Source organism: Ictidomys tridecemlineatus, chromosome 7 (assembly GCF_052094955.1).
Source record: "Ictidomys tridecemlineatus isolate mIctTri1 chromosome 7, mIctTri1.hap1, whole genome shotgun sequence".
In the NCBI taxonomy this organism is placed as follows: domain Eukaryota; kingdom Metazoa; phylum Chordata; class Mammalia; order Rodentia; family Sciuridae; genus Ictidomys; species Ictidomys tridecemlineatus.
In genome coordinates, this window is record NC_135483.1 from 8,690,211 (window position 1) to 8,703,836 (window position 13,626).

Consider the following 13,626-nt stretch of genomic DNA (forward strand, 5'->3'; position numbering starts at 1 on the left):
CCCAGCCGGTATCTCTGCCTCAACAGTGGCACGAGAGGTGCCATCTCGTCTTTGTTCAGGGGAAATTGAGGCCAGCGTGCTAGGACTGGAAACCATCTCCAGGTTCGCCTGCTGGGAAGCAGGCTCATGTTCTCCTGTGCCTTCCTGTGCTGAGGCCTGGCTTCCCCCGCCATCCAGAGCTTGATCCTGCCCATCGATGTCTCTCAGGACGTGGGACATGTGCAGGTGCTCAGGGGGATTAGAAGGAGAATCCTGAGGGATTCTAGGTTTATCTCATCCAGATATTCAGAGTCCAGTAGGAGAAACTGAGGAGCGGGCAAGGAGAAGTCATTAACCCAGGGCTGCTCCAGGGCCGCTAGGAGTTGTTTACATCTGATCCTGCTTCTAATCTCTCTTCTTTTTTTGCACCCATGACCCAGGGCAGTTAGAGCTGTAGAAATTGCAGCAGCCATCTCCCGAAGCCCTAGATGATCTACGAGGTCTGTGGACTGTGCAGATTAGATGTGCAGCCCCAGGGGCCATCTGATCATCCAGGGCCAGGCTGGGCCTCCCCAGCCTCTGTCTGATAGGAGCCACCCTGTGTCCTCTGTCACAGAGTGCGCCTTGCAGCTGGCTGTGTCTTCCTGGTGCTGTGGTTGTCTGTCCTCCTGAGGGTCCAGGTGGCCACCCAGGGCTAGGAGAAGTGGACTGAAAGCCCCGGGGACCCAGGCATGTTGCTTCACTTCCCTCCAGCCTCAGTTTCCCAATCTGGGAAGTGGGAAGCCACTCTAGCCTTGCTGAAGTGGCAGTCCGGGGGACGGTGGTGTGACTTCCACATGAGTGCCATTGAGAACACAACACTCCTCCCTACCCACTACTGTGGGTTTCCCCACTTGTTTTATTGTAGCAAGTTACACGGAAATGTGTCCTCTTAATCATTCTTAAGCATACAGGGCAGTGGCCTGCAGTATCTCACGGGGAAGGCCATCGCCACTATTCATCTCGAGGGCTTTTCACCATGTGGAGCTGGAACTCTGCACCCATCAATCAAGGACACCTGTTCCCTGCCCAGCCCCTGGCAGCCACTTCGAAGCAGCTCCTGCAGATGGCACCGTGCAGTGCTCATCTTTGGAGACTGGCTCGTTTCACTCAGCCCCGTGTCCTCGAGGTCACCCCTGTGGTAAAGTGTCATAACGTCCTTCCTTTATGAGGTCCTGCGTCCTCTCTTGTTGCTTATCCAGTCGTCCATTTCTAGATGAGTGGGTGGCTTCCACCTCTGGCTCTGGGTGTGGACCCAGGTGTGCAATGACCTATTCTAGACTCTGCTTTCCGTCCTTAGTAACTAGTAGTAGGATTGCTGGAATATGGTTACTGCAGCTTTTTAAAACCCTGCAATACAGGTGACAGGAAGACTCCAGGAGAGTGAGGGAAGCCCTGGGCCCAGTCTGGCCTAGGAGGCGTGGTCTTCCTGGTGCTGGGAAGGCCTTCTTGCTGTGCCGCTCAGTAGCTTGGGAAGTACTTGATCTGTGTCTCCCTGCAGTCTGGGGAAGCTGGCAGAGCAGAGCAGGCTGACCTGACGGTGGCTCAAGGTGTGGGGGGCAAAGAAACTATACCCTCAGGACACTGGGGACGTGGGGGCCCGGGAGGAGCCTTCTGAAGGGGCTGACTGGTCAGGAAGGGATTTGCAGGCCTCCTGCCCCAGGCCTGGGCTGGCCCCGAGGGCGGGGCATCTTCCTGTTGTCATCCTTCCTTCCCTTCAGCCACGCCCACTTTGTGACTGGTCTCAGGTGCTGAGGATGCAGTGGAGATGTACCTGGCAGCACCCTTGTTATCAGGAACTGAAATTCTGCAATAGCTCCACGTTCGTGAGTGCAGAACGTGTGAGGCCTAGTCCGGGTGTTCCCTGTGCTGAGCTCCTCAGGCCCCGATGGAGAGCCTCAGCCACCCAGCTGCGGGGGGAGGGCTGGGTTTCACCTCCAGCACGTGCTTGAGACCCGTGCTCTGAGTCCCCTCTGCGGAGACAAGCTCACTAAGCTCAGCGAAGCAACAGGGCAGCTTCAGCCCCAGAGGCTGCTTGAAGACAATCTGCCACTGACCCCCAGCCAGGAGGTGGGAGAGAACAGGCGGGCACTGTCTTAGGCCAGGGCCGGGGGTGGGCAGCAGAGCTTTTTGAGAGGTGACATTGAACTGAGACCTGAGGGTAGATGGACCCAGTCATGCGACAGGAGCTTAGATCATTGCAGGCTGGGGCAGCAGCCTATGCCTGGGCCCCTCTGGCCTGAATTCCGAACCTTCCAAGGACAAAGAGGGGTTAACTTTTGAGCTGCTAATAGGCTCCCTCTCACCAATGAATCACAATATCTGAGCTGAATCCAAGCTTGAGTGACACTGAATGAAGATTATTATGAGAAGATATTGGGATACACTGATCTTATCTGGCTGTGGCTCACAGACCTGGTTGACTGGTGACATTGATGAAGGTCTACCCCAGATTTTCATGAACACCGAGTTTCCACTCTCCGGTACGAGGTCAGTGTAGGGTTTCCTTCACTAGGGGCCATTCAGTGTCACCAGCAATGCCTGCTGGCCCAATGGGATACTGCCCACAGGGTTGGGAGCTGAGGGTGATGGAGCAGGGTCATGGTGTCTGGGAAGTGTTTCTGCCCAGGGACTGGCCAGCTGGTTCTGACCTCAGCATTCACGCAGGGGCCCCAGCAAAACCACAGGCACCTATCTGCCCTGGCCTTCAGTGTCCTCTGACTGGCCAACTGTGCCCAGGGCTTGCCTCACTCTCTTGTGTAGACTCCTGGGACATGTTCTGTCATCCCCAGTTTATAGGGGAGGAAACCGAGGCTTCCCCCTGGCCAGCAGCAAGGGGACCCTGCTGACCCCAGCTGTCTGAGCCAGGACTGGTCTCTGGCCCCTGGGACCTTCTTGTGGTCCCAGACCTGGGAGGGTCAGCCAGCCCGCAGGACTTGATGCCCATTGCCCTCTGCAGTTTCTTTTTGGACATCTGGAGTATCTTTGGTCTTACGTTGAATGTGTCAAGGATTCCAATCGCTGCTCCTTAGTGGCCAACTGCATGTATCTCTTTATCACGATGGATACCCTGTCTCTCTAGCCAGGTCCTTGGGGTTGGAGATGAAGGAATGTACCTGCTTTCATCTCTAACAGCAGTCCAGGTCACTGCTTGACAAACAGCTGGTTTCGGCATTTGAGCTATCACGGCAGACTCCCTGTCCTTCCCTTTCAGCTTTTAAATGTTGCCGTGAGTCAAAATACACACCCTGTAGGCCAGAGCTCAGCCGAGAGAAGCTGCTGATTGTGTGCTGCTCATCTTGACAGCCCGTTCAAGAGACAGCATGGGTGCCAGAGGAGATGGCCCGTGGCCTTCTCTCCCCTTGGCTAGCATCTCCTTAGGGGGTCTGTTGGTCTGGGACTTGTCCCAGGGCAGATTGGTCGGTGGTGCATGTGAGGTTCTTCCAGCTGCTCTCTGACCCTGCATCCCATTCCGGAGCCCTCCTGTACCCTGGGAGGCCGCTGGCCTGAGGCGCCACACTACAGGAAGGATGTGTCTGATCCGGTCTGCTGAGAAGGCTCTGGCCTCAGGGTCTAGGCAGTTGTGTTGACAGGTCTGATGAGGGGAAGGTTGGAGTCTTTGCGGCTCTGATTTGTTTTCTTTGGCTAGAATTCCATGACCCAGACCATCAGAACTAGCAGGTGCCTTTGAGATGGTCCAGCCCTAGCCCTTTTGCTCCAGAGGAGGATCTCATCTGAACCACCTCATCTCTAGGCTTCCTGGACAGGGTGGGAGGTATGGTCCTCCTTTGCAGACGAGAGTGCAGATTGGAGATGTGCGGGGAACTTGCCCTGTGATTGCCCTAAATTTAGGTCCAGCAGATTCCTGAAAGTGTAGCCGTCATGGAAGTGGAGGGTGATGGCTCTTGGGCAGGAACTGCACCCCAGAAACAGTGCTGGGGCTCCACCAGGCCCTCTCAGCTGGCCCCTGCAGCAGCCTTGTAAGGGAGTTATTGCATCCCACAATATAAGTGCCAGGAGGACTTAAGGGATCTGCCCCGTGTCACACCGTGAGGAGACAGATGGCGGAACGCTCAGCCCCAGGCCTGAGCAGAGTCATACAGTGAGTTTCTGGGACGGAGCGGCAGAGCTGCCTGCACTACCCACAACTCTCCCCCACTGGCGGAGTGACTCCCTGTGGCGCCCCGGTCGCCTTTTCTGTTGGATTTGCTCTTTCCAGTTCTTTCCACCTTGCGTTACTCAGATGGATTGATTTCATTTGGTTTCCATGGGAATTGTGTTTCTGTGCTCACCAGGGCTCTCTGGGAAATGAGCTGATGCTCCCCACAGGGCCTGGTGCGGGGACAGGGGCGGGGGCAGCGCAGCTGGTGGGCAGGTCTCCCAGGTCTGGGTCCAGGAAGTATGGTCCCGGTGGGGGGCTGGTTCTTCCCCCTTCCCTGGACACCCATCGGCTCGCAGGGAAAGCGGACACAGTGGATCTTGTGCTGACCCCATTCTGTGCACACAGTTCCTTCTTGTTTGCCCCCTAAGTGAAGGTGTGCAGATCGAGACAGAAGCTAGGAAATCCCAACCCACCCATTCCCTGTCCCCCACCCCTGCACCGCCCCACTTCCTGGCAAAGCCTCCAGGTTGTGCAGCAAACCCGGGTGACAGATGGCAGCAGCTCTCATCTGGATCAACGTAAAATGAGGCTTTGAGAAATAAACACGGGCTGCCGCTTCTCCCCCCTTCTGTGGGTTCCCCGGATGCCCTCCTGCCGGAATGGAAGGGCGCCTGGGTCTCCAGGTGCCTGGGTGGACTCAGAGCTGGGTCGTCGAGGTCTGTCCAGGCTCTGACACACTGACCAGTGTGTCACCCTGAGTGTAGCTCCTGTGCTTTCCTTTATAGTGTGGCTGCTAGATCCCCGAGGAGCATCTTATCCGTGCTCCAGGTAGGAAGAAGGTGGAGGGGCAAGAGGAAAAAAGTTCCAAGGTTGATCCTTAAAACAAACAAACAAAGCTCTCCTTGAAGCCCCAGCAAGTTCTGCTGACATTTTATTGGCCCAAACTGGGCCTTCTGACCACCTTGTCTCCAGGTGCAGTGCTCAGAGGGGTGTCCAGGCCCAGCTGCGCCTGACCACCTGCTGAGCCTCCCTGGGGTCTGCTTTCAAATCCTTTAACCGAGGGAGGGCGTCTGCCTCGGAGATGACCCTCATGGCCTTTCCCTCGGCCTGGGCCCGGGCCTCCTACCCCATGGCGTTGGCCCCCTTTCTCTTTCCCCTCGTCCCAGAAAGGTTTTGCTGCTGGTTCTTTTCTCTTCAGGGAGTGGAGGTTTGCAGGTGGGTCCCAGGTGTATGTGGTAACCCCAGGCGATGCCCTTCTGCTCTCAGCAGCCTGCTGCCCTGCACTGCCCACTGGGGGGACAGTGTTAGAGAGCACTGAGGATTGAAGGGGGGTGCTCCAGGTGTCCCCATGGGCCTGCGCAGCCTGGAGGGGCCAGATGTGGCTGTGGGAGCCTGCCTTGAACATTTGCATGTGCCCTGGCACCCACCTGCAGCCTTATGGCTGTCTGAATGTTGCCCTGGCAGTGTGGGGCAGTGGTCACCCGAGTGGGTGGCTGTCCTCTGCCAGTGCTGCTGAGATCCTCCCCTGCTCCCCGGCTCCTCCCTGGGCCTCCTTCCTCCTTCCCAGGAGTGCCCACCTCTCCCCACTGTGGACACTGGAAGAGCTGGGAAGATGGGGAGGGCGTGCTGGCTTATAAAAGGTGGTGGGGTGAGTTCCCGCGCTCTCTGCAGCCCTGTGATGGGCCTGGACTCCGTGCAGGTCTGATGGCCACCGTTGGCCTTCCTGGCCTGGCTTTCCATGGGCACCTCCCACTCTGGCCACACTGTGGCCCCAAAGCTTGATTGGCAGGGGAAGGGTGACCCCACGCACCCTCTGACTGACAGCCTGGGTAAGCTGTCATCCTCTTAGAGCACCTGCCTGGGCCCGCTGAGAGGAGGGGATGATGGAGGTGTGGCCGCTGGTCTCCACAGCCCTGATGGTCCAGCCACTTGACCTTGCCCGTCACGGTAGTCATCTCTGGAACAGCTGACTGTGATGACTGACGAGGAGGGCGACACTGTGACACAGTGTCTAGGTCCCAGCGGTGGTTTGAGTCCCGGGAACAGCTCTGGGGAGCAGGCAGGCTCCTTACTGACCCCTGTTTACAGTTCAGGGAAGAGAGTCTCAGAGGAAGTCCATAATTTGGCCAAGGGCACGTGGTGGATGTGTCCTCAGGGTTAATGCCACTCAGCAAGCAGTGACCTCACCAGGAAATGTTTGCTGTTCCTGCTGACACCTGGAGGGCCTCGTCCAGCATGCCGTGAATGTCACCTGCCCAGGTTCCTCCCTCTTCTGTCACCCTGATTGCAGCTCCTGTCTTTCCTTTATAGTGTGGCTGCCAAGTCCCCAGCATCTTATCCGTGCTCCAGGGAGGAAGCAGGTGGAGGGGCAAGAGGAAAGTTCCAGGGTTGGAAAGCTCTCCACGAAGCCCCAGCTAGTTCTGCTGACATTGTCTTGGCCAGCTGAGCCTCTGACCATCTTCTGATGCCAGGGAATGGGGAAGGGAATTTTATCAGGCACAATCTGTTGGGCCCACAATTGGAATTCTGTTGTCAAAAAGAAGGGTTCGGCTGTTTGGGACGACAACAGTAAGAGTCGGCCGTGGGTCTCGAGGATCGCGGCGCTCCCTCGCCTGGAGGGGCAGCCGGAGAGATGAGATCTTCAGGGTAGGAGTGGGGGGCCTTTCCCCACTCAGCAGCTTCTAGGCAATGTAGACCGCAGCAGCAGGTGCCGTGCCTACTGCTTGCTGGCTCAGGCAGTGTAGATGGCGTCAGTCCCCAAGTGTCCCTCGGGGGGTTGACAGTGCTCCAGGAGGCAGCTGCTGGGCAGTCAGTGCCAGAGAAGGGAACAAGGGGGCGTGGCGCATGTGGCATGGGGTGGGAAGGGCCTCTCCTGAAGGCCAGTCCCTCCTGAGCCCCTCCCACCTTCACGCACCTGCCTGCAGACACGTGCACCTGCCGCTGGCGGCACCTGCAGCTTTAGCGGAGCACAGGAGAGTGTTATCGCTCCATCCTGGAGCTGCCAGGGCTGAAGTCAGATAAATGTGGGGAGCCTGCTTGTGGCCCCCTTTAGCGAGTCCACTGTGGATTGCATGTCAGGCCTTCCGGAACCCCTTCTTCACGTGACACCTGGCACTCTGCGCAAAACAGGGATGTAAAGAGAGCAGGCTTTGAACTTGGGCTGTCCAAATCCAAGTGGGTCTCAAGGCCCTCCTCACCACAACTGCTGTGCAACCTTAGACAAGTTCCTCCGCCTCTCAGCCTCAGTTTCCTCATCTGCCAGAGCAGATGGCTGGTCCCTGATGTCTCTGGGGATTTGCTGAGCAAGCACATGTAGGATGCTCAGGCAGGGCCTGGGGTGAGGAGCCTTGCCTGAGAAGGTCCTTACTGCCACCATCACCGCCACCACCTGCACCTCCGGAGAGTAGCCCTCTAGGGTCTCGCTGATCAGTGAATGAAAGATCAGGGTGGCCTGGCTTTTGTCACCTCCCCAGCTGGTGAGGCCCCTTGAGCAGGGACTTGTGCAGTCTGCCTCTGAGCTGCAGGGCAGCTGAGGATGGGTTCTGGTTGGTGGAGGAGGGGGTGTGTGTTCCCACCATTGTCCCAGCCAGGGGTGCCTTCCAGGGAGCCCGAGCCAGGTGTTCCCCCATCAGGCTGGAGGACATGCAGAGCGTCCTGCGGTTGTGGCCACCGGTTTCTGGTGGCGGCTTGGGTTTCTGGTGCCTCGTGTCGGTGAGATCGTGGGAGATACGACAAGTTCCTCCGTGCAGGACAGTGGGTGATTGATCCCCACAGGGACAGGAGGACAGAGCGTTCCTTTGGGACTGAAGAGGACAATGGCGTGTGTTTGTGGCTATTTTCATTCTCCCATTCAGTCTCAGACGCAGCCTTCCTGGTTTTGGCTGATGGAGAGCGTGCGCCAGGCCTGGCTCAGAACCGCCTGAGCACAGTGCGTAACGTGGGGCACAGGCTCTGGCGCCCCAGCACCCACCTCTCTTCCTCCTCCTCCTTTATGTGTGGGCTGGTGGACCTGGACCTCGCCAGGGATGATGGGGGCCAGCAGACCCTGGGCACAAGGGCACAGGACCCTGCAGATAAAGGCCCTAACCTTGGCTCTTCCTCTGCAAGCTGGTGACCTTGGGGAAGTGCCCTAGGTTTCTCCGCCCATGGAACTGGTCTGCAGGTGTGCCTGCGGCTGTGTGTCAGGTACTCTTCCCTGGGGCCACCTGTGACCAGAGGTAGCCTGCGCCTTGTGCCCCAATGTCACTTCCACTTCCCGAGCCCCAGGCCTTTGTCCTTCCTAAGAGGCCTCCAGGACCTGCTCAGGCACAAGGTCGGGCAGGCCGAGGCAGTGGCCACGGCGATGACCTCTTGTGCTCCCTGGTGAGGGCGAGCCAGGTGGGCTGTGCAGCCGTTCCCCGGTCCTGGGTGTCCAGAGGACTGGATGAGTGTGTGGCAGTGTGGAGAGAGGCGCTGGAGAGTGGATCCAGAGGGGACTGTTGCCCCGTGGAGGATGCACAGGGATACTGCGGACATTGCCCAGGGCTCCAGAGGCTCTGCCAGCGGACACTGAGCCCCTCTGCGTGCAGATGGCTGTGCCAGGCCTGAACATGGACCGGCAATCGGGCCAGCTGGCCTTTCCCCCTGTGACTGATGGGTGGGCCCTTCCAGTTAAGGTTGGTAATTAGTAAGATCACCAAAGAACGAGTCCAAATCTGCTCCCACCCCACCCCGGGGGCTGCCCTGGACAGTCTAACCAGTGGGCCAGGTGTCCCAGCTCTGCCACCCTATCTCAGCTATGTCACCCTATCTCAGCTCTGTGCTGCAGGTGCCAAGGACCCCCTTTCCGCTGGGGGCTTGTCCTACTCCGCGTGGTGGTCTCCACCTTTAGGAGCCCAGGTGGAGAGGCGAGGACCTCAAGAGGGACGGGCAGGGTGGATGCAGACTTGGACCCCGAGGTCAGCAGGCCTAGGGGACCAGCCGGCTTGGCCTATTTTTAGAAGGAGCCCTGTGGGTCAGCCTGGGAGACAATAAAGAATGTGGCCCCATAATGAGCCATTGTTCCCACGAAGGCTTCAGGGCCCACAGATGATCTGTGGCCCCCCTGGGCTGGGCCGCTGCTCCTGGGCCATGGATTTTTCCAGCACTTGTTATGGGAGGAAAGAAGTGCTGGGCCCTGACGAAACAGGACGGGGACAGGAGACGGAGAGCGCTGGCATCCAGTGACTTATGTGGGGGGTGATAAGGCAGATGGCCAGGCGGACCCCGTCCTGGTGGGCCTGGGCACTAGCAGGGAGCCGTCTCTGTCCTGGGCCTGTGTGGGCACCCTCTCCTGGCAGGCCCCCTGCACCCTGGGAGGGTCAGCCACTCCACCAGGCACCGCGGTGGCCCCAGGCTGGCCGGCTTTGCTTCTGTGAGGTGATTGCTGGGAGTCCCTGCACCCCTCTGCCTGGGATGGGGACAGGACTTCCAGGTTTTGGTTAAAGTGATACCGAGCTCCCATCCTCCTGAGGGGGGCCAGGGGGTCCGGTTGGGGAACTGCTGGCTTTGTGGATTCCAGCCTTTTGGGCTCTTCCCACCGCCCCCTGGGGCCACAGTCCTCTTCTTCAGCTCCCATGACCCGGGTGCCTGCCCTCCTGGGACCCACCACCTCCTGTAGCTTGTGAGTTCTTTTCTACTCTAGGGACTGAGGGAGCCTGGCGTATTGACTGGCTGCAGTTGAACCGGCCTCCGTCTCACTGGGAGCCTCAAGGGGTGGTCCGCCAGCCTGTGTAGACAGTGGTGGGGCTGGGTCTCCGGGCCTCACGGGACAGCATACGCACAGCGCCACCTGCTGTGTGCTGTGCATCTCCACCATCCCCAGGAGGGGGGACCACCTGACTTCCAGGTTACCAGGGGGTCCAGGTGCCCAAGCTGAGGGGGCTCCTAGGTGGTGGCCCACCAGCCCTTGCTGTCTCACAGGAGGCTGTGAACTCCGGGCTTCCTCTTTCCACACCAGGCAGTGACTGACGTAGGTCCCATCTTGGTGGCTGGCTTTAGTACAAGGACAGTGGGGGCCACTGGGGGAGGTGGCTTGAGCAAGCAGTCGGGGGAACTGCCCTGCCAGGGAGAGGAGCCCCCTGACTCTGTGAGGCTGGGGGAGAAGAGGAGGAGGAGGGACATGGTATCATTCAGGACTCTTGGTCCACCCCAAATGGCTTATGTGGGGCTGGAAGTTGTGGCCCAGTTAACTGTTCCAGGTGGTAGACAGCAATGCTGAGAGCTCTTTCATCTTTGCCGTGTCTGGTCTGCCTGGGTTTTCCTCAGGCAGGCCCTCATCCTCGTGGTAACAATGTGGCTGCTGTAGATCCAGCCCTCCTAGCCTTGCTCTGTCCAGTCCCATCCACTTCTGCAGTAGTTGGCTCTGATCTGCCTCACCCAGCTCGTGTCCTGGCAACCAACAGGGAGGTGGAGTTCAGGAATCGGCTTTGGACTGTGAAACAGGGGGCAGGAGTGAGCATCACAGACCTCCTGGAGGGAGAATGGGGTGAATTCCCAAGGGAAACTGGAGGCTGAGCTGGGAAATGGGAAGAGAATTCTGGGCAACCCCAAATCATCAGACGTCCGCCACAGGGGGACTAGCCTATGGGACAGGTGAGGCATGAGACGGGGTAGGCAGGAAGCTCAGCTGCGATGGCCTCAGTTTTCTGGGTGGAGAAAACGAAGTCCATTGCAGAGAAGGCCATGGGACGGCCCTTCCCCTGCGTTTTGTGCAGTTAACAATGGTGGGCACCAGACTCCTTTCTGTCCCTCCTCCTGGAGCTCTCCTCCCCTTCCTCCCTCCCTCCCTCTTCTTCTGGGTGTGGTTTCTAGCCAGAAAAATCTGCTGCCTGAAACTCAAGGCTCTGGGGCCAAGAGAGGGGTGCTCAGAGCTTCCTCCGACACAGCGGGAGGCACATCAGTGTTGGCAGCCAGCATAGCCATGCTGACCCCGGCCTCTGTCTGCCGTCTCTCCTCAGGAGCAGGACATCGAGACGTTACATGGCTCCCTGCACGTCACGCTGTGTGGGACCCCCAAGGGAAACCGGCCCGTCATCCTCACGTACCACGACATTGGCATGAACCGTAAGTTCCGAGGATCCCGGTTCCCTGGTTGGGTGGTCACTGGCCAGCTGGTCCCCCAGGACGGGCTGGAGCTGGCTGTTTCCTCTTGGGGGACTTCTTGGAACGGTTTGGGGAGGATCTCCTGCCACACTGGGAAGCCCTGCACGCACTCTTGTGGGGCTGGGCACTGTCCTGGCACAGGAGCACCGGGGCCCTCTGCTGCCTGGATCGGGGCTTCGTTCTTTTATTGCTGGGTAATGTTCCACTGAATGGACGTGCCACGTTGGTTTCTCCGCCCTCCAGTTGTTGGACACGGGGCCCTTTCTGCTTTGGGCTGCGGTGGACGGTGCTGCTCTGAAGGCTTAGACATTGAATTCTTTACGTGACCACATAGGGTTACCGTGTGGAGGGCCAGTTTTCCATAGAGGGGTAAAACAGGAGCTAGCCCCTGTTACCGTGATTTGGAACGGGGTGAGTTTCTGCAGTGAGTCAGAAGGCGCCGTCGGAGCAGGAGTGTGCAGGAGGGTGCTCTCTGGGGGTGGAGAACGGCCTCCTTTCCACCTTTTCCTAAGCTTGTGAGCCTTTGGGGCGGGATGAGGAAGCTGCTGGAAGCCAGGTTGCCCTTCATGCTCCCTGTACTTCCCCGTCTGTCCCTCGTGTCCATCACGTACCAGGTCCCAGGCCAGGTCCTTTTGGAGACCTCCCCCTGTTTCATTGGTCTCTGAGAAGGCAGTGCACTTGCGTCAGATCTGCCGCTCGCTCCCCTGCTTAGCCCAGGGTTAGGGTGGGCTAACGCTGTAGCAAGAGGCCCCCAGAACGGGCCTGTCTCCTCACTCCGCCACAGTTGAGGCATTCCGTGAGGCACGTCCCGTGCGTTGACTCAGGGACGTGGGGCCCTTTTAACTAGTAGCTCTGCCACCCCCTGGGTCCTCAGCAGCTCCTGCTGGCTCCTGTGATCCGGCAGGGGACAGAGAGAAGAGAGAGAAACTCAGAGGTCTGAGCGGCAGGTGTGGAGAGGACACTGAGCATTGCATGCGGTTGGCCAGAACCCAGTCACATGGCAGCCTGTGGTTACAAGGACCCTGGGGAATGTAGTCCAGCGTGTGCCCTGCAGGAAAAGGTTCGCTGGCCATCTGCCTCAGGACCCGGGCAGTTGGCAGCCTCGCCCTGGACCACTTAAGTGGAGGGTCCATGCTGTATCCATTGTGCTTCTCCCTGTCTCAAGATGGTGTGTGTCCTGCTCAGTCCCCAGAGCTGAGGGCCTAGAAGACCCAGAGAGAAAGGGAGTAGGGTGGACACGAGGACATGGCCGTGGAGGGGCAGGAGCCAGACAGAGAGCCCCTCCCAGCACCAGCAGGAGCTTAATATTCACCGCTGCATGAACAGCGGGGCTCATTGACCGTCCCCACCCCGTGCCGGCTCCCTGCCTGTGACTTACTCTTGTCTTTATCCCTAGAGGAGGGCCGAGTGGGGCAGGGAATGTCCCCGTCCTCCGTCCCCTTGCTGAGTATGAGTGAAAGTAGCAGAACAGATGTGCTTTGCCCTCTGCCACCTGACTGTTCCCGCCCCTCACTTCCTTCCCTTTCCCCCTTCCCCTCCTGTTCTCCAGACAAAACCTGCTACAACCCCCTCTTCAACTACGAGGACATGCAGGAGATCACCCAGCACTTTGCCGTCTGCCACGTGGACGCCCCTGGCCAGCAGGATGGTGCTCCCTCCTTCCCCGTGGGGTGAGACCAGGGGTCTGTGTGGGGTGGAGTCTGGGGGTGGGAGTGTCGAGCTGGCTTTAAAAACTTTTAATCATGATAAAATATAATATTTACTATTTTAACCATTTTTTGTGGCTATATAGACCTATATCATAAAACTGACCATTTTAGCCATTTTTAAGGTGACAGTTTGGTGGCGTCTAGTACAGGGCAGACGTTGTGCCGCGGTCCATCCGTGGTCTGTCTCTAGGACTCTTTGGCCACCCCACGCTGTGCCCATTAAACCCTGACCCTGTTTCTGGCTGGGCTGGCTTCGTGCCAGGTGGGTTCACCCTGCGGGACCTACCTGGGCGTCGGTTTGACAGGACCAACTGGTCGAGGGCAAAGAAGACCCAGAAAGCCGAGAAGACAGAGGGAAGGCAGTGGTCCCCATGCAGCGCCTCCTTGGGCCAGGCTTCCACTTGTTCCTTCTAAATGTCCTTTGCCCTGCGTCTTTCTGGCCAGGGGTCTCTGCCTGGTGTTGTGAGCTCTGTTTTCGACACGTAGAGAGAGAGCCCTGGAGGGTCAGCCACCTGGCTCAAGGTCACGTAGCTGGGGTGAGGGGGTCTGCTGAGACCCACGTCCTTGGCACATGTGACTGCCTTCTTCCAGGGCGCTGGCCCTGCCCAGGCCTCCCTAGGTCCCTGGTGCAGCCATGGCCAGGCTTGCTGGCCCCCAGATGGCACCTGGTGTATG

The 13,626-nt window shown here is 58.6% G+C and overlaps 1 protein-coding gene across 2 annotated transcripts in view; it reads left to right on the top strand.

The window, feature by feature from the left end:
* Positions 1–13,626, top strand: part of Ndrg1 (N-myc downstream regulated 1) — a 51,144-nt gene that overhangs the window by 18,231 nt on the left and 19,287 nt on the right. For both annotated transcript variants that reach the window (XM_005316136.5, XM_005316137.5), the window contains exons 4-5: positions 11,098–11,203; positions 12,792–12,912. In XM_005316136.5, the coding sequence (XP_005316193.2) occupies positions 11,098–11,203; positions 12,792–12,912 (227 nt within the window). The remainder of the gene's footprint in view (positions 1–11,097; positions 11,204–12,791; positions 12,913–13,626) is intronic.